The sequence below is a fragment of the Crassostrea angulata genome, chromosome 7, assembly GCF_025612915.1.
Source record: "Crassostrea angulata isolate pt1a10 chromosome 7, ASM2561291v2, whole genome shotgun sequence".
NCBI classification, from domain to species: Eukaryota; Metazoa; Mollusca; class Bivalvia; order Ostreida; family Ostreidae; genus Magallana; species Magallana angulata.
Genome location: NC_069117.1, coordinates 27,155,039 through 27,176,321, shown reverse-complemented (window position 1 = coordinate 27,176,321; position 21,283 = coordinate 27,155,039). Strand labels below are relative to the sequence as shown.

The following is a 21,283-nucleotide window of genomic DNA, read 5'->3' as shown; positions in this document are numbered from 1 at the left end:
TTTAATGTTGCACAACATGCGTGTAATATAGAAAATCAAAATGACATTTTCAAAACTTTGAATTGAAATAACAATAAATAGAAACATTGAAATAAAATTGTGTTTTATTATCGCTCTTAAAACCTTTAAGTAAGAATCCTTAAATTACACGAGTACTTAATTTCACGACTCAACCATTTCCCATTTAATCCCGAGAATATAAAATTGCTAACGAGACATTTTTATCACAGTTCATCTGTCCGAAAAGAAAACGCGAAATTTTAAAACCCCCGAGATCTGCTTCTTTATTTTACGCGGATAATTAATCCTCCCTTTTAATTAGGAATCAACAGTATTAGCTATAAGATTAATAATCTTACATCTGTACTGGTGACAACAGCTTTTGAGTCAGGAGTGAATTCCGTGGAGCCATTGTACCAAGTGAGGTTGACTGCAGGATTAGATTTGCTCACTGTACATTTCCATGAACCAGAGACTCCTTCGATTCCTGTCTCTTTGCCAGAGAGTTCCATTTTACTGTCGTCTGGGCCATCTAAGTAAAAGAAAAATAGAGAAATTTACAGATTTTTTAAAATTTATCTCAAAGCTGTATTTCGTACATTAGAAATTGTTTACAAGAGTGAAGTTTCTTAGATTTGTGAAACAGAAAATCCGTGACCTTGCTTTTGACTTTTTATGAAGAAGCACTTAAAGTGCGTTGTAATCGAAATTCTATTTTTCACAGAAACCCAAACACATTAATTTAGCAGAAAAGCTTAATTTTTCTACATTCGTATATTCACTACGCAGATGTAATACAAAGCTACATCTAAAGTACATGTACTAGGATACACCTAAAGCTTAATGATGGTTTTAAATAATCAACAGTTAAGACTGATTATAACAATTATATATATTTTCAGTGTCATGAATAGATTCTAAATAAATAGAGATACTTAAAAATAATTCATTTAAAATTTTGACGATTTCTATACTCTGTCCCGAGGTTTTGCTTCTATCACTTTTCGCTTGATATTTCGATAATAATAAATATCTTTGTTTCAGGTTTCAATACACATCCCAAAATAGAAAGTCTACGGAGATTTTGCATTGCATCAGCCATTTATAAGCCCGAATGATAACGTTGAACAATTACGCGAGGCGTCCCGAGTACTTCCAACTGGAGAAAAGATATAAACATTTCCCATTATAAATTTGTTTTCGTTCCTGTAAACTTTTATAAGGGAAAAGGGATAATTTGCTAATGAGGATATCTTAGATATTTTCCATTTCATCAATTTTAACTTTACTTCTTTCACAGGTATGTGTACTTTTATCAAAAATCATCAAAAAGTGATGGAAGCAATAACTTGGGACAGACTATACTTGTATTATACAGACATTATAAGATCTTAATATTGATTAAGTTAGTTTGCAATTGACAATCATTCATTAAGTTGATGGTTAAAGTAACGTTTTTGAGAAACGAAACCAAGAATTTTGACTTACAATAAACCAATAATCGTTTCTGTTTGACGCTCCATAAAGAAGAGCAAAACAAATTTTTGTAATTGAATCGACGATCCATGTGGACGTTCATCACTGTGAAAGTCGTTGTGTAGTTCTTTGTGTTGTTATTATATTCAATTACTGGATTCGAGGTTGAGTTGACGAAATATTTAGATACGTCATCCGAATGAGGGTGGAACATGAAATAAGAGTGAGTAGGCGTTCTTGTTCCAGTAAATGTACAGGTGAAGTTAACTGTGTCGCCTTCCGCTACCTCCCCAATATCAATAATTGTCACAATGAATTCTGCATCAACTATATTGATAATTCACAGACAAATCATCAGTCAAAATACATAACTTGACATTGATAAAAGTTCAACACTCTAATTGACATTTTAAGAACAAGCATTATATCTAATGCATTTGAAAATTTTATTTTCAAAGTTTTTTTTAGTAGTAGCAGAAATGATTTATTAAAAATGCCAAACGATAACAATGGGCTAGCATTGATTGCAGTAGGTCATCCAAAACCAATAACATATCTTTGAAGGGGTTTGCATTTCGAAAAGGATTCTTCTCATTTTTTCAATTACTTTTGCTGAAGTAATGAGAAAAACAAGGGGTAATGTGAATAGTTCACTTCGTGGTAGAAATCCATACCTTTTATCTGCACAATAAACACCAACGTAATCAATACCCAGAATCCCATTTTGGAAGTTGGTTCCAAAGACTTGGTTTATACTTCCCTTACACAAGCGGCGTGAATCTGCCTTGGTTTTTGACTTCAACTTAAACCTGAAAAAAATTTAAAAAGATAAATTAATACATTTTTATATAAGATTCAGGTAATGTACATATGCAACTACTATTATGTCAAACTCAACAATCTTATATATTTAACAAATGCATAACGATATGAGATATCACCGTCATGAATTATTAACTTATTTTCGTATTAAACTTGCCAGTAGTAAATAGAGCACATATGCAATTTTATATGCCTTGATTAATATGTCACATTTAAATCTGTTGAGCATGGCAGCTGTAACAGGTTTTTCATTTTTTTTCTTGCAATATGTATAAAAATTTGAATCTGACAAATCAAAACATTAGTAAGAGAAGTTTATTTCATGAACTTCAAACTGAATATCTCATCTCTTAGTCGAGATTCATCACTTATTAGTGATTATTATGGTGTTCCGATGGGGCCACTTCGACCTTCGCACTTTCGCCTTTATGTCGAGGTGCGAGAGTGCGAAGTTGCGAAGGCGAAAGTGCGAAAGTGCGACGGCGTAGGAGCGAAAGTGCGAAGATGCGACGGCGAAGCGCGAAGGTGCGAAGGCGAAAGTGCGAAGTTGCGAAGGCGAAGAAGCGATACTACTATCGCTCATTCGCCATCGCACCTTCGCACTCTCATCTTCGCACTTTCGCCTTCGCCTTTTTATAATTGTGGAGCTCTCTATCGTTTAAAGACAATTTTAGCTGTATAAAAGGACATCTGAGGCAGGCAATGAACTTTTTTGAATATATTTTCAACAGCTTGCGCAGATCCATAACTTTTTGTAGGGGGGGGGGGTTGGATGGATAATTATATTTGTGGGGGGTGGGGGAGGGTTCCGAGACATATTTTGGATTACAGTATATATAATTAATAAAATTAAATTTTCCGGGGGGATGAGATCCGGACCCTCTCTCCCCTTTACTGCATGTGTGAAGTTATTAATATTGAATTTTCCGGGGGCGGACCCCTCTCCCCCTCTAGATCTATACATCAGCAAGGAGTGTTGCATAATGAAATTAGAATGTTACTGTGTTTGATCCACGGTAAACAGACAGCTGGTAAGTGACAGGAGTCTGGAAGTGCATATGTATACATTATGGCGGACATTACATTTTATATGGAGTATATAATGATTAGACATAGCCAGCACTGGTAAACATATATGTCACATATACACATTAAAATATTTATAAACATTCATAGTACGCACAATGGCCTAGCGCATGCGTACCAATGATATCATGGATTAATCGGAAAACCTTGGCGAGTACGGTATCTGCATCAAATTCTATGTAATTGACCGAGACTTTCTGAATGCTATCAAAAAAGGCGAAAGCGAAAGTGCGAAGTTGCGAAGGCGAGAATGCGAAGTTGCGAAGGCGAAGGAGCGATAGTAGTATCGCTCCTTCGCCTTCGCACCTTCGCACTTTCGCCAACGCATCTTCGCGCTTCGCCGTCGCATCTTCGCACTTCCGCTCCTTCGCCGTCGCACTCTCGCACTTTCGCCTTCGCAACTTCGCACTCTCGCATCTTCGACCTAAAGGCGAAAGTGCGAAGGTCGAAGTGGCCCCATCGGAACACCATAGATTATGCATTATAACCAAAAGTATTTCCATTTTATATTAACATAGGAATGAGCAAAAGTCTCTGGAAATACATGTAAAAAACGGTATCTGAAAAAAAAATCCTCTAACTTTTTACTCTTTTCAAAGGAATAGGTACCATTTACCTTTGTTTTAAACAGCGTTGACCAATCCCTAAAGGTATATGTTTATCCAAAGTTCTGCCAAATACAGTTACATGTACAACAGTTACCTTTGCATTCTAACATACACAAATAATTCAATATTATGTAAGCAAAGGCGTTGCGGAACAAGACTGTTATGGGTTGATGAAATCTTTCTATCTTTATATATTCATATAGGAAAGGTCCTCCTAGATATGACTAGATCCTATATATTACACGCATCATATAGTTCATCCGTAGTTTCATACCTTCTTATCTTAAATATCTTCCTGCATAATTATTACAGTACAAACTTGGTTTAAACATATTTTAATTTACATATTAAAATAATTTCAAAATCTTATGCCAGTGTAAATATTATGGTTTGGAATGTTTGAAACAACACTTGCTGTATAATGATACGCATGTTAAAAGTGAAAAATACAGTGATAGCTTGTAATTGATAAAACATCTGAATGTCATATATGTAGAATTTATGAATATAGTCACTAATTAAAATGTGATCTGTTATCAAATGCAAACTCTTTCCGATCGCGATTCACCGATTAAATGAACCGACGTCTCGTAGAAGATATATTCATTCAATGTGATGCAATTTGCGTAAAATTACTGCTTTTTCCTGAGATGTAAAATTGTTTTTATCTCATAAGTGTGGTCTATTTTATCAGTGTGATAACTTTTTTTCTTATCAAACGGGTCATGCTTTATCAAATACATCCTGTCCGAATTATTTTTGTCATGTCTTTTCGCGTCAACGCGTCATTGACCTAGTTTCCCAAGATTTTCCACATCTCTGTATTTACTACTAAAACTGATTTGAAATGAATTTGTCAAATATTTAAATAAAAAAATCAGGGTGTGTAGTTATAAAACTGCAAATTAAATAAGCTAACAAGGAGTGAATCATAACGAAGCAATGAAAACAGAAAGCTGTACAAGAAATTTACTCAATAATGCCTCCCAAGAATTTTAAATAAATCCTTTTTCAATATTCTAAACTTTAAAGCATTTGCATTTGTTTTATAAATTTTGCGTCAACTCGTTGAAATGGTTATATTTGCTCGGAAAACCTCGCAAATAGGTACACATTTCAACATAATGGATAAAGCAAATAAAATTTACACAATATATGGTATCCTCTATACGCATTTTGCTTTTAAATTATTATTTACATCCAATTCTTTATGTATTGGATGGTGTTATCGAAGAAAGGGCAGACACCATTATCTCCCCTTTGTCACGCACTTTATTACTAGAGTTATCTCCCCATTGAATATATAAATTAAAGCCCAAGCCCAATAATCTTTCTTTCACTTCCTGTTGCTGAGAAGATAGGTTGGTTAAGTTTATATTATATTTTTATCTTTGATAAGCACGTGCTGCAATTTTTGTTGAATTTTCTGATTTCCTCGTTTGATTAAGATAATTATCGATTAATCTCTTATAGATATATACACATGTTAGACTAATTTTGAAATCAATCTGGTTAGGGGACGGGTGAGATCAAAACCGGTAGTGACGTTGCGCATGCACAAAAATTGTAAACATCCCGAATATTCTCTAACACGGTAAACGTAACTTATAAACATGTATTGTTTGTTATTCTTGGTATATAAACTCATTTTATTTATGATACATGTAACAAGTGATAAAATATTTGTATAGGCTAGAGATTAGGAAGAGTGGGAAGTTATATGCCGCTCCTGAAACTATAGTATATGCTTAATTGCGATGCCCCAACAGCTAAAGTGGATGTATATATGTATCACTATCGTGTATTTTTGATAAACTATATCGGAAGCAGTTATCAAAGCCACTATGTTCTTAACGAAAGCTAATTAAACAAGTCAGGACAGAATTTTCTCTTATAGATATATCATGTCTGAAATACCCCCCCCCCCCCGAATAAAAAGTAAAAGTTTTTATATAAGTAATAATTACAAATACAAATTGACTGGTTCAAAGGCTTGACTTGCTGTTTTGACTTTGGTGCACTGGCCATTACGCCATTGCCAGTCTACCACTGGACTGACATGATGCACCATTGTCAAAAATGATCCAATTAGGGTCTTTTGTCCAGTAGTTAGCTCACTTTATGCATTTAAACAGCTGTATAAAGTTGGAATAAATTTTGATGCTTTCTTTGTTGTAGATGTCGGTTTCAATCAAGCAGGAGGATCATTTTTATTACTGTTTTCATCAGCTACTCCATTGGAAAACATCAACACTTGCTTTTTCCCATCCTTTGTTGTGATCGTTATTCTCCTTCCAATTAATGGTGGTGGAACTCTCATCCATGATTACTCTGCAAAACACAATAAGATTTGTTTATATTATTAACTACACATTTTCAATCACAATTACAAATGTGTATTAGAAAATTGAGAAATAAGATTTTGTACATGTACTTACTCGAACAGAGATTGTTCTGGCTCTCTAGACAGTGGATCAGTGGAGGATGAGCTTGGCACCAATCGCAAAGGAGGGTATGGGGCAACTGTTGGGGCATTCTGCATATCTCTTCTCTCCGGTATTACTTCGGGCAAATTCTGATCCTTCAGAAGTTGTTCCTTTTCCTCTTTAGATGGTTTTCTGAGTGGAACCTTTTTTGGCCTCCCTTTTTTCTTATTTGTCCCATGAAATCTTGGTTGCAAGATATTATTTGCATTACCTGAAATTTTCTCTGTCTCTTTGAGCCCATCTAAATCATCTGCAAGGTTATACAAGCCTCATTGCCAGCTTTGATGGTCTGAAGTGATTGAATTATGTTTGGGAGCCTAATGCCCTTGACTTTAGGATGACTGAGCTGTTCTTCAATCTGCTTTATTAAAGTTTGGTTGTATTGAGCTGAGTTTCCTGTCCTGGTGAGGTGTCCTGAGACTGAGAAGAGTCTTGACTAGGATTGACAAAAAGTGCCTTGTCCTCACAGTCATCTTCATTGTTTTTAAGTGTAAACATGCTATGGACTTTATGAACATGTTTACATAAAAACCCGTTTATGTAATCTGGACAGTTGCAGTGATACATGTGATAGCATAAGTCTATACAAGGTATTTCTCTGCATCTAAGGTAACAATGCTCCTCCGTACAATACAGATGGCAAATTTCTATCAAATATTGATTATCCTGGGATTCTACAATAAAAAACCTGTCCGATAATTGCTTTATATGTCCATCGGGAATTTGAAGACTACTTTTATGCCTGTTTTGTGTATCACTGTCCTCTTTAGAAGGCATATTGTATGCCACCCTCTTAAAATGGTTGATGAATAGATTATTTTCCAATTTCAAAAGAGTTTCCAATAAAACATCAATTCTCCTATTCCTTTTCCCTTCAAAATAAATAGTTTTTAGTTGATTGTGGAAACTTTCTACAAACATGTTTGTATCAACCTTGCAATAGTCCCCTTTCCTGAAGCACTTTGCCCATTTTTCTGCTCTGCTAAAATAATGATCCTCCATGTATTTTAAAAATGCTTGATTAATTACCTGCAATTTGGCAACAAAGGCAGACTTGTACTGTAAAAATTCATCTTCAGTTTTGGCCTCCAACATAGCACACAGAAAACTAAACACAGAACTTTTGTGATCGTCATTCTTAAAATATTGTTGGACATTGCGAGTCCATGAACTGTATATGTGCCATATGCACAAATAATGTTGCAAATCATTTCCAAAAATAGACCTTGCAGCATTCCAACCAGCATTATCATCATCTGTCATTATGACATTCAATTTTGTGTCTGGAGACCTTGACTTGACAGACTTCAAGAATAAGGCAATAGCTGTTTCATCCTCTCTGTTAGAAATGCAAAATGCGACAGGGTAACCTCTGCGAAACTGGTCAGGAACCAATGAGTAATCAACTTAAAAGGAATAGCTGTTAGTTTTATGAGTTGAATCCATGCATACTATTCTGTTGGCAAACTTTCTATAAATCTCTAATTGTTGCTTTGTCATCAATACAAGCAAAAAATCCTCCCTGGTTAATCCTGGTGTTAAAGAGGGATCATTTTCAACATCCTGTTGCTTGAATGATAAAACTAGATTAAACTTCTCCCTTTTGAGCATTTCAACCTTTAAGAAAGTAGAAATAGCATCATTGCTGTGCTGAATAACTGATGGATCTGCTAATTTTTTCTTTAAGTTATGAATTGTTCTACGATCAATCAAATTGTAATACTTGATGTCCTCCAAGTTATCACGGTGATCCCTATCTGAAAAGCGCTCCCGTATCTTGTCAATGATGTTACTTATTGGTATTTTCAAGGACAACATTCCTAAAATTTCTGTTTTTATTCCCTCAGGTATCGGTAAAAATTTGCTGTTCTCAAATGATAGGGAATGGGTATGAGATTTGATATATTTAACACATATTTTTCCATCTTCCTTTTCCCGCACAGAAAATCTTGCTGGACAGATACTATTCAGTTGGCAACTACCCTTAATGTTTTTTCGTGAAAACTTCATTTGATATCCCCTGTTTTTATGCGATCTTATGCAACCATTCCTATGGCATTCCAAGGAGTAAACCTTCTCTTTCTTTTTATTCTCTTGAACCTTATTCCTCATGACAAACCTTGTGTTTGTATTCATTTCTTCATTTTCTTTAAACTTGCAGAAGTCATCCTTATTTTGAAAAGAGAGCTCTTCTATCTCAATATTTGCCCCATGTGCTACAATTTCATGTTCAACAAGCTGCTCCAATGTTCTAAAATATAGGGGACATGATGATGCCATGCACTGGTATGACTTTCCTTTATTCTGCTTTTTGTTGTGGTTGTTAGCCTGGTGCTTTTTTAGAGTAATAAAGGAAGAAAATGTAAGTTTGCATTGAGAGCATGTGTGTTTCTGCTTAGGGGAACTTGGCCCACTGCACTCTGCCTTAATAGAGTAACTATGCAGCTCTGACACATTACCTTGCAAATCTTCTAAATCTCTTATACTATTGGAGCTAGTGTCATAACTTTTGTGGCTGTTGCTTGGGATTTCAACTTTCTTTAAAAATGGTGTACTTGTATTCCATGGCTTTGTGTGGAGATTATCCTGACTGCTAACAAAAGGATACACTAGTGGATCAGAAACCTGATCTCTTCCTACATCTGACACTGCCTCATAATGACCTCCACCAAACCGCCTCCAAATGATATGTATGTGGTTCTGGTTTGCAGTACCTGTGAAAGAGTTTTCCATTATAATAACTTCAGATGAGGAATCATCTCCACCAAATGTAACCAAAATATTAATGTTGAGAGCCTTTGCCAGTGCATATATACATTCCTGTCCTGCATAAGTATTTGGTTGACCCAATCTGTTAATTTGTTCCAATGCAGTTCCTCTATCTGATAAAAAGTAATCTGAAAATTCTGCAATATTAGCTCTTAAAGTATCTACTGCTAAATTTCTTAAGTATGCATGATTATTCTGGTGACCGTAAAGTGAGAAACTTACAGCACGAAACAAACAATTTCCATCGCCCATGATGGAAACGCGCTGGAGACCGAATGTTCTTAAATACCTGTCTTGACGCTCTACTTCCGAGTCCATTTGCTGGTAGTTTCTTATCACCTCCATGAAATTAAATCCCTGTTATTATAATAAATATGTACAAAATATTGCATTTTCATGGGTATCAGTTATAAAAAATGTATTCAGTTGAAGATCAACATATAGTAATAGCAGCAGCTTCATAAAATTGGGGTTTGGTTTGTCTGATTGCCAAAAAGTATCGAGAGAGAGGGGGAGAGGGAGAGAAAGAGAGAATACTAGTTGTTGAACATGAAGGGTCAATAGTTAATGTCCGTTCACCCTTGATTGGACCTGGATAATGAATTTATTTCCTATGTAAACCAAAAAATACTATTCCCCATGTCCAATCAAAGTTGTATTACACTTTCAAGATATGCTATTTATTATTATTGTGATGTCACATTTAATCAATTGTGACGTCAGGTTATTTACCTCCAGCTCAAGTCGGGTGTACGGATATGGTTTATTAGCCAATCAAATCTTGTGTTACAAGCTATATAGCATTGTCGGAACCCAGAGGTTTCTATCCGTTACACTGAGTGTAGCGGATAGAAAACCCGTGGGATCTGACGATGACTATATAGGAAATAAAGAGCTTTATATTTTGGTACTCAAGAACCTGCAATTACTGGTAAAATTTGTTCAGTCATTGAGTCTATTAAAAAGAAACGCCAAGTTTCCTAATTCTTATAGAAATTATCAATTCTGCTATTTATTAAAGGTTGATATATGTGTTTAAACATTTATAAGTATTTTTCATGTAATCTTTTCCTAAATATTTACATTCTACTGTGTTTTTCCATTGAATGCTTTGATCTTTAAATGTCTTTAAATGCAACAACTACTCACTGGGTACTCAAAAGTTAAACAGACAAGTTTTACTACGTCACAAACGTTGTACGCTGTAAACTGCACCGTCACGAGTGAATTAAAAATCAAAGTCCACGCTTGTGGCTGTTAATGTGGCTTTTCTATTAATATTAAGTAAGATAGCAATTTAAGGTATAAATCACATTTGCAGACAAGGCAAGAAGTTAAAAAAGTGTAAATATAAGCATTAAATCATGATTTTTTAAGTATTCAGTCTCATTACTGCAGCGATGTGTGCATACAAATTTTCATAACGCGCTAATGGGACTGTATACTTCAAAAAATCATGATTTAATGGTATAGTTCATGTAGTTTTCCTTTGTAAATCTGACAACATAAAATATAACCCTGATTTCGCTTCACTGTGATTTCATGTTTAGAGTATTACCAGGTATTCATAATATTAGAGCTCTTTGTAGGGCAGAACAAAAAAGTGAAAAGGTATATAAAGGGTCCTGGGTTATCATCTTCTTTTAGAATTCCAAGATAATATAAACTATATAGTTTTATATGTAGATGTAAGGGTTTTTGTAGACCAAGATAATTGTAAGGAGATCAAAATAAGGTCCGACATCAAATTAATTACTCTGAATGTCTTGTAAATTTAAGAAATGATCCATTTTCATCAAGCAAATCATTGATATACTGATAATCCACAACGAATATTTCTGCTTCTACAGTTTATACTATTACATGTACAATTTTCTTATTTTACCATTCAGTAAAGAGAAGTGAATTTTTACAGTATATGCATCATAATCTGTTTTTAATATACCATGACTGATGATGTTCAGAAATTCAAAAAATCTATACATTTGTGAATAAATTTCCATGAAAATCATTAATTATCAGTTTCCTCAATCTATTATCATTGACAATAAATCAACTTGGCATGAAGCCTGTTTGACTAGGATTATAATAAAATCAAACATATTTTTTTATTTTCTAAGCATACATGGCCCTTGAGTCAGGGATTCTGGTGTTAAGACAGGGCTCTAATAATTATATAGGATAGGGTGGTGTAGTTTTGTCCAATTATTTTTTGGTACTTAAGATTTGTTCAATTATGTCACTGTATATTATGCTACAATTTTTAATTTTTTTTTTTTAGAATTTAGAAAGTTAAATTAATTACTCCCGGAATATTAAAAATGATTTCATTAGCCCTGTAGTCATAATATATAATATAAATATATACAAGTGTTCTCTAATTCAAAATTTGTTTGGTTTTTTTTTCTCCTTCATATGTGTAAAATAGATTTCTCTTAATTGCATGTAGGTCTATGATTTCTTAATTTTTTTCTACACCCCCCCCTCCCAAATTTATTAAGGAACGAGGGAACAATTCACCAGTTGTTATGTGCCACTTTGTTTTAAAATAAATAGGCCAATAACATCTAGAGTTTTCTTTTCTTCATATTCTATATATACAAGAGCCATTAAAATGTCACCTCTCCCGACATTTCTTAAAGATTTTATGGCTTATAATTAGGTATATTTTATAATAATTTACAAGGACTTATATTTATATGGCCTTTCACAAAATGGTAGGACATTAAGATCAATTAGATCAGAAATGTCTAACCCTTAATGTTTTCTTCATAAAATTATTTATTATTATGTAAACATATTATATATAAATAGCATGGCTTTGAATTATTGTGACATTGACTACATGTTGTACTACATGTAATTACATGCAACATAATTATCTTACATTATCCAAATCCTCAGGGGCTATTTCCTCAAGTAATACATCTTCCATCTATAAAGAACAATAAAAAACAACAAAAAAATATATAAGAGCAGAGCTAGATATAAGAGTTGCTAATTAAGTCTACATGTATGATACATGTTAGGATGTACCAGTCAGTACATGTAGTATTTCACATTACAGTACACTTAGTATGATCTTGCAATATAACTAATTACAGGGTCTTAGTATAAAAGGAAACTGCATATTTGATATATTCTTTCAAAACTTATGATACATGTACATGTACTAGTACATGTATATCAAATATCTTAAAGTATATTTAAATCTACTGAGTATTTTCTTTCCTATTTCTTAAGAAATCTAATTGTGTTTAAACAATTACTGACAAAACTGAACACTTTATTTCCAGTGACAATATGTGCATACCTAGTATATGGTGGTATTCAACATATATACAGATTAATCCATTCACTGTGTCATTTCAGTACATATACTGGCAGACAGACAGACATACGGGTGATATCCCCCTGTACTTTGTTTGCAGGTGTATAAAAATGCTTTATTTGGTGATTCATACAGTATAAGAAGTTAGCAATTTATGCAGAAAAAAGTTGGTTTCTGTATTAATGCTTGCCTTTTTTATAGCTTGAATGAAACACCAAAAAAATAATTTTGATGTTTTAATCAAGATTTTCATCAAATTTGCACTGTTTGCACATTACATTATAAATGTCAATATCTGAATAGAATAAAGTACCTCAATATCTGGAATACTGGGTGGATCTGCCATCAATCTGCTGCTGTCATCTTGCATTGGCTGTTGAATTCAAGTGAATTGTGAACATCAAGCAGTTGGAGGAAAAAGCATTATTATAAGCACTGACATGTAACAGTATAATTAACATCCATTGTTGTTACTGAATCTGTACACAGTACAGAATCAGTAACAACAATCAAAACAGTGTAGCATAAAAGTAAAACTGATTTAATTTAAAACATTAACTTATCTTGCACAATTTGGCAGACAGACAGACAGTTGATATCCCCCTGTACTTTGTTTGCAGGTGTATAAAAATGCTTTATTTGGTGATGCATACAGTATAAGAAAGTAGCAATTATTGCAGAAAGAAGTTGGTTTCTGTATTAATCCTCCTTCATAGCTTGCATGAATCACCAAAGAAATGATTTTGCACATTTCATTATAAATGCCAATATCTGCATAAAGTACCTCAATATCTGGAATACTGGGTGGATCTACCAACTGAGAATGTATGAAAACATTATCATTATTGTAAACATACAATGATATTCCTGTATATTCATTGTGCCTTTGCAAATTATTGTAATTGTGTTTGTGTCAATAAAATATTTGTATAATTGATTGGCAAACAAGATGTCAGTGAAGACTTTATATGTAACAGTTATTGGTGACTTACTGGCAAGGAGAGATAATCATGGTCTTCATATAGACCTGACCTTATTGGGATACCACCAACTGTTGTTGGGATTACCAGAAGAACCTATTAATGAAATGAATCACATGAAGTTACAACATGAAAAAATATTTCCAATTATTTCTTCCAATTCTTAACAATACCACTATCTTTTTTATATCATTACAGTACATTTCAAGTCACTAGGGGGTTTGGAGGTTTATAAAATGAAGTAATTGTAGTACTTGTCTACTTGATGCTACACATATTTATCGACAGTTTGTTCAGTATTTTGTATATGCCTGATTGTACAGTGGGCATTGGTCATGAATGAATTAAAATCTATATACATGAAAATAAATATTCTAATTCACATTGCCTATAAAGAAGGTCAAGTTTGTATTGAAGTAACACCCCCCCCCCCCCCCATTTGGCAGATTATGATTTGATGAAAAAATATTAATTACTATTAGAAAAGCAGTATGATGTAATACATGTATAAATATTATATCTTGTGTGGACAATTCACTTCTAATGAAACGAACCGAGTTCAAATCATAAACAGACACAGTTATAACATTTGTAAACACAGCTTATATCAGTGTGCAGAGAGAATTGTTTGTATATGGATTGTGTATGTTCCTTACGTATTATGTATGGTTTTGTGGCTAATTATGTAAGAAAATTATACATCATAACATGTTAAACTTCCCCTTGTAAATTACAGTTATAAACACGTGCTGCAATGCTTACAGTTAGAAGAACATAGAGTGAGGCATTTGAAAGCGCCGCCATCTTCAACTTCTAAGTTTTTTAGCGCATGCGCAAAATCTGTTCCTTGTTTACAATTTTTGCGCATGCGCAACGTCACTACCGGTTTTGATTTCACCCGTCCCCTAACCGCATTCTTATTTTATTTGTAACTTGAAAAACCGTTACAAATTTGGTGGCAGCGGTGTTTTTATATATCAAGTAATATCTCTTGTTTTATTTCAAACGTATCGATCGCCGTGAAATAGATATGAAGTAAATTTCAGTTTATTTGATGTTTTTATGCTAGTGAAGTTAAGAGGTTGTATAATTTGTTGAATAAAGTCCATGTAATTGTTTCATTTTTATCGACGATTGTTTATGACATTTTATTGTGGCATTATCTAAAACATGGCTATGACTAACATAGACGACATAGACAAAGAGATATCTTTAATTGAACAAAAACTTCAAGAGTTAAAAGATGAAAGTTTCAATATTCATAACGCAAGTGCTATAGATAAAGTTAACTCTGACACTCATGAGCCACAAACGAATAAAAAACCACGAGATTCGGGATTTGTGTCAGATTCTTCAGTTATAGACTATCACGGCGATGTAAAGCCTAAAACACGCCCTACTGCAAAAGTATCGTGGCAAGATGAGTTGATGCCGGGTGCAGGGTCGCCATATGACAAATACGACCAAGATCATTTTGCGTCGACCCCATTATCACAAAACGAACCAAAAATTAACATTACACATCGTAGAAAATCTGGTCGGCTTAATGCAGTTGATGAAAATAAGAATACGAGAGACTTAGGAGATAAAAAGTGTCAGTCACATATCAAACCTGCAACATTTGATGGCACAGGATCCTGGTTGGATTATCGTTCACATTTTGATGCATGTGCCATGCTTAATAATTGGAATGAGCGAGAAAAGGGACTCTATTTAGCAGTTTCATTGAGAGGTCAGGCTCAGGGTGTTTTAGGAAATTTGCCTTACGCTCAGAAACACGATTATGCACTTTTAATGATTGCCCTTGAAGAAAGATTCTCACCCTCAAATCAAAACGATCTCTATAGAACCCAATTGAGGGAGCGCAAACAGAGAGCAGCAGAAACTTTGCCAGAGCTCGGACAGTCAATTAGAAGGCTAACTAACCTAGCTTATCCTACAGCTCCAGGAGATGTTAGAGAAACTTTGGCAAAGGAGCAATTCATAGATGCTCTTATAGACTTCGATATGAGGTTACGGGTAAAACAAGCAAGGCCATTAAACCTAAATGATGCGATTCGGCATGCTGTAGAATTAGAAGCATTTGTAAAATCAGATCGTAAAATGCTAGAAGCCGAGTCTCATTTAAGACCATTGCAAACAAATAAGTCTGAAAGTGTTCAAGTGACATCTGCAGATTGTCCTTCAAATAAGCTTTTTGAAGAACTTAAGAACGAAATAGTAAACCTCCGAAAAGAAGTTAATGCAATGAAGTCAAACATATCCCAAACGTCCACAAATATAAAAAAAACCCAATCCTATTGGCAACAGAAACTGTTATGTATGTGGATCAAAGTATCATTTACAGGCAGAGTGTCCACAGGGAAATGTTAATATTGCTAGATATGATAGAAGTTCTCGATCACAATCGTCTCAGAGACGGAACAATACCTATGGTAAAAGACGTCCTGTACAGAACTCATTTAAGAGCATCAGGTCTTGGTGTGCTCAAGTTGGGATTCATCAAAATGATCCCGAAGCTGGCATGTATGTAAAAGCACTCGTACATAGTGTTAACACAAATTTGTTGGTTGACACAGGGGCTACACTGTCTGTGTTATCAAGTAGAGTATATGAAACCATCAAATCAAAACCTGTATTGTTTCACACTGATCAAGTAGTTTCATCAGCAAGTGGAACAAACCTTACAGTTTTAGGGAAAACATTGATAAACATCAATACGGGCGATACAACTTACACCCAGGAAGTTATTGTTACGGACTTATCTGTTGATGGGGTCATAGGATTGGATTTCATGAAAAAATACAAATGTACTGTTGATGTACCAAATGGGTATTTCAATGTGCAGGACATGTGCTACAAAGTTGAATTTGTTGGCAAGATAGGCTGTTTTAGAATAGCAGCCAATGAAACAGTAGCGATACCTCCAAGAAGCGAAGTCGTTTCTTATTGTTGCGTTACGGGGTTCCCTGAGAGCTATCAGAACAAAGAAATATTGGGCTTAGTGGAACCAGCTGAAAAATTTGTTAAATCTGGAAAAGCTTTAGTAGCAAGGTCAGTTGGCTACTTGAAAAATGGTGAGATCCCCGTGAGAATGATGAACCTTTCCGAAGACAACCAGATAATCTACCCTGGTACATTTATTGCCAATTTAAGTAATGTTGAATCAGTGATTGATTCCCCTCAACCTAAAGAAAAGGTCTGTGACGATTTACCATCACATTTGCAGGACCTCTTTGCAAGGTCAACGGTGCATCTAAAAACAAAGGAAGTATATGCTTTAAAGAAAGTTTTAATCGAATACGCCTTGGTATTTGCGAAATCAGACACAGATCTTGGACGCACATCAATAGTAAAACACACTATCGACACGCAAGATGCTAGACCTTTGAAGGAACCTCCTAGACGTGTTCCCTATCACTTGGAGAGTGAAATAAACAAGCAAATAGATGAAATGCTGAATAAAAACATAATAGAAAAGTCAGCAAGTCCCTGGGCTTCAGGAGTGGTTCTGGCAAAGAAAAAAGATGGATCATTGCGCTTCTGTGTGGACTACAGGCGATTAAATGCCACCACTGTCAAAGATGCCTATCCACTGCCTAGAATTGATGACTCTTTAGACAGTCTTTCAGGTTCTAAGTGGTTTTCAACCCATGATTTGTGTTCAGGTTACTGGCAGGTTAAAATGGATGACTCTGACAAACTGAAAACTGCCTTTGCAACAAAGAGGGGTTTATTTCACTTTAACGTAATGCCATTTGGCCTATGCAACGCCCCGGCAACCTTTGAAAGGTTGATGGAGACAGTCTTGAGCGGTTTGCAATGGCAGATATGTTTAGTTTACCTTGATGACATTATTGTTATTGGGAAAACATTTGCGAACATGTTAGACAACCTCAAACAAGTATTTGATAGGTTATTGTCATCAAATTTAAAACTAAAGGCGAAGAAATGTCATCTGTTTCACAAAACTGTACAGTTCCTTGGTCATGTAGTTTCTGAAAATAGGATCAGTACAGACCCATCTAAGATTTCAGTGGTAGAAGATTGGTCAATCCCCGTAAACCTTACTGAGGTAAAGAGTTTTTTAGGGCTCTGTAGCTATTACAGACGTTTCATACCAAACTTTGCTACAATAGCAAAACCCTTGAATAGACTGACGGAAAAGGGAACAAAATTTGTGTGAACCAAACCATGTCAAGATTCGTTTGATTCATTACGACGAGCACTCATCTCAGCACCAGTTCTTGCGCATCCTGATTTTTCAAAACCATTTATACTGGACACAGATGCGAGTGATGTGGCAATTGGAGCAGTTCTTTCCCAGGTACACAATGGTATGGAGAGGGTAATTGCATACGCTAGTCCAACATTGTCAAAAGCAGAACGCAAGTACTGCGTCACAAGAAAGGAACTTTTAGCTGTCGTCTACTTGACCAAATATTACAAACACTATCTGTATGGTAAAGAATTTCTAGTGAGAACAGATCACAGCTCTCTAAAATGGCCATTGAACTGCAAAAATCCGGAGGGTCAACTTGCCAGATGGTTTGAAAGTCTGAGTAATTTTTAAATTATCATTGAACATAGAGCGGGTACCAAGCATAAAAATGCAGACGCACTTAGCAGAATACCCTGTAGAAAAACGTGTTGCGCTGAAGAAAAGAGTATGGTGAATTCTATTTCATGCCCACCATCTAAAGATGATGATTCGTTGAAGGACAAACAAGCAGTTGACACTGATATAGCTCAGGTGTCAAAGTGGGTTGCTTCGGGCATAAAACCAAACTCTGAAGAGCTATCTAGCTATAGTCAATTTGTTAAAGGCATTTGCGCACATTGGGATGCTCTTGAGATTAGAGATGATGTTTTGTTTAGAAAGAAAACTTGCAAAAATGGGAAAGTTTTGTATCAGGCTGTGTTGCCATACAGTGAGCGCCGAACTGTGCTTAGTCAATTTCATGACGAACGAACTTCTGCTCATTTAGGTTTTAGAAAAACTTTAGAAAAGATGAAATTAAAATTTTACTGGCCTGGATTGCAGAAAGACGTGAAACAGTACATTGCCGGTTGTGAGAAATGCCAACGACGCAAGGCACCAACAACGAATAAGAAGGCGCCAATGCAAGTTGTCACTTGCGGTACCCCCTTAGAACGTATCGCTACAGATATATTGGGTGAACTTCCAATGTCAAACAAAGGTAACCGATATATACTAGTTGTATCGGATTACTTTACAAAATGGACGGAACGTTTTCCAATGGCGAATATGGAGGCAGCAACTGTTGCTCAAATAATTGTGGAAGAAGTCATTACAAGATATGGGACACCCAGTGTGATCCATTCTGATCAGGGCGTTCAATTCGAAAGCCAATTGTTTTCAGAAATGTGCAGATTATTTAACATCAAGAAAACTCATACAACCCCTTACCACCCTCAATCGGATGGTATGGTTGAGAGATTTAATAAAACTCTTGCCAATATGTTATCTGCATATGTTGATGAACATCACAGTGACTGGGACGATCACCTTCCATACGTAATGATGGCCTACAGATCGGCTGTTCACGAAACTACATGCACGACACCAAACATGATGATGTTAGGTCGAGAAGTTGCTACACCTCTTGATATTGTTTATGAGATGCCATCATCCATGAAAAGAATCCCTCAAAACAGATGGGTTTGGGAACTGCAGGAAAAACTAAAAGAGGCCCATACCATCGTGAGAAAATTGATGAACGACAATATACAAAGGCAGAAATGGTACCACGACAGGAAACTCAATTGGCAATCATTTGATAAAGGCGATAAGGTTTTTGTTTATTTTCCAAGGCGAAAAGCAGGAACATCGCCTAAGTTCTTTTCTTACTGGCAGGGTCCCTTTGAGGTGATTGAAAAATGTTCTAACGTAACATACAAAGTCAATTGTGGTGCCAGAGGCAAACATCAGGTCATACATACTGATCGAATCCGACCAGTTGTGAAACAAGTTTTGAGAGGAGAGCAATACAAAGAAGTTGCCTCTAATAAGCAGGAAGCAGCCGTTTCCAACCAGATTGACGACGAGAAACGTGACAGTGACATGACAACAAGTAAAAGACGTACGAAACGACCAGCCTATCTTGATGACTACTGTTCATTTTAGTTCTATTTTTTGTAGATCATGCCTAAAGTAAAGCTTACTCCCAGAAAAGTTTCTACAATGAAATGTCCGATGTGCCCCTATCGTACAGAGACTCCTGATATCATGAAAACCCATCTTGTCTCTTGTGGACTACAAATGATTGACAGAAAGCCAATCAAGTGTACGTTGTGTCCCTTAAAGACTGCAAAGATGGTTTATCTTCGGAGACACACCAAAATGATGCATGACCAAAAGGTTGAAGCTGCCTCACAAAGTCTAAGAAGTGAGCTAAATCTATCTGATTCCGGTAGTAGCGATTGGGATAAGGATCCCGACATAGATATTGCAGTTGATGAACCAAACTCTGTCAGTCAAATGGTTGACGAAGAGAAGTCGGAATCTGCAAAGAGCGATGCCTTTGGTGATCTTGAAAAACCAAGTAATGCGGATACATCAAATCAAATAGACCTGGAGCTAGGTCAAATAGTCCGTCGCCAAACAAAGCCGGTACTTCCGGGTAAAAAGAGACATGAGCCGATATTTCCTTTGGTTGCTTTGGGGAAATCTGCTGATTTGAACAGAAATTCCGAAACACAAGAGGAAATAACTAAAGATTTCACTCCGCTTTTGAATAACGAAAACCTGTCTACTGTCAATACACTTCAAATTTTGACTTCTGATGCTTCTGTTCAGACAGACTTCCCCAAGCACACCAAAGTGACTAAAACAATTGTGGAATATTTCAAGGACAATGCAACAGTGAAAGAAATCACTGAGGACAGTTTTGACTATTAATAAAAATCACGAATGTTTAGTAGGAGGCACCTTTAAACAATCACTGTTATCATATCAGTATTTAATAAATGTTTTCAATGACACTTATGTTTTATTTTGGAATGCGAGGACGCATATTTTTTTCGAAGGCGTGGGTAATGTAATGATTTTACTTCCGGATTGAAATGTATCCTGTGTTTAACAAATCATTTGCCTCCATTTTTGACCAATCAGTGATAATCAGTATACCCAGTAGAAATGATGCATGATGAGACCAATCAGTGAGAACTTGCAGGGTATATATACAGCCACCATATCATTCTTAGTCAGTCTTCTGCCGGTGAACGACTCGAACGGTCTTCTGGTGAATCTCTTCGGTTAGAGTTCTACAGAACAGGGATTTGAGCTGTGTCGGAAAGCAACAGAATTGTTAGCTAGACAACTCAATTCTTAACCTTGTTTCTGTAGCTTGTGTCTTGGTGACTTCATAGTGTCTTTGTGACTTAATAAGTGTCTTGGTGACTTTCAGCTGACCGGGTATTATATTTCTATAGTGATTTGATAGGTGGCTGTCGTTGACTGTGGTAGCAAACAGAATTGTTTGTTTAAATCCATAGTCTACAGCTAGTTGGTTATAGAGTGATTTTGTATCTTGATTCTTTGATTGTATTTCTAATCATATAGCCCAGATAGGCCCGAGGAAAATATTATACATGTATACAATCCGGATTGATTTTAGGTAACCGGATTTGGTTTGGTTTTCTAGCATACATTGTTTATGTTCCGTAGCGTCGTCTGCTGACGAGAAATCGACAACGTAAGTG

The 21,283-nt window shown here is 35.5% G+C and overlaps 1 protein-coding gene and 2 pseudogenes across 1 annotated transcript; all 3 read right to left on the bottom strand.

Annotated features, from left to right (window-relative positions):
- Nucleotides 1–6,217: 6,217 nt before the first annotated feature.
- Nucleotides 6,218–7,562, bottom strand: LOC128155396 (uncharacterized; annotated as a pseudogene).
- Nucleotides 7,563–8,090: 528 nt separating this feature from the next.
- On the bottom strand, nucleotides 8,091–11,880 carry LOC128191272 (OTU domain-containing protein 1-like). The gene is made up of 3 exons (XM_052863355.1): nucleotides 11,869–11,880; nucleotides 8,938–9,604; nucleotides 8,091–8,095 (listed from the first exon to the last, which is right to left on the bottom strand). Exons 1-3 carry the CDS (start codon nucleotides 11,878–11,880, stop codon nucleotides 8,091–8,093), a joined length of 684 nt encoding a protein of 227 aa, XP_052719315.1.
- A 245-nt stretch (nucleotides 11,881–12,125) lies between these two features.
- LOC128155398 (uncharacterized) lies at nucleotides 12,126–14,362 on the bottom strand (annotated as a pseudogene).
- Nucleotides 14,363–21,283: the final 6,921 nt, after the last annotated feature.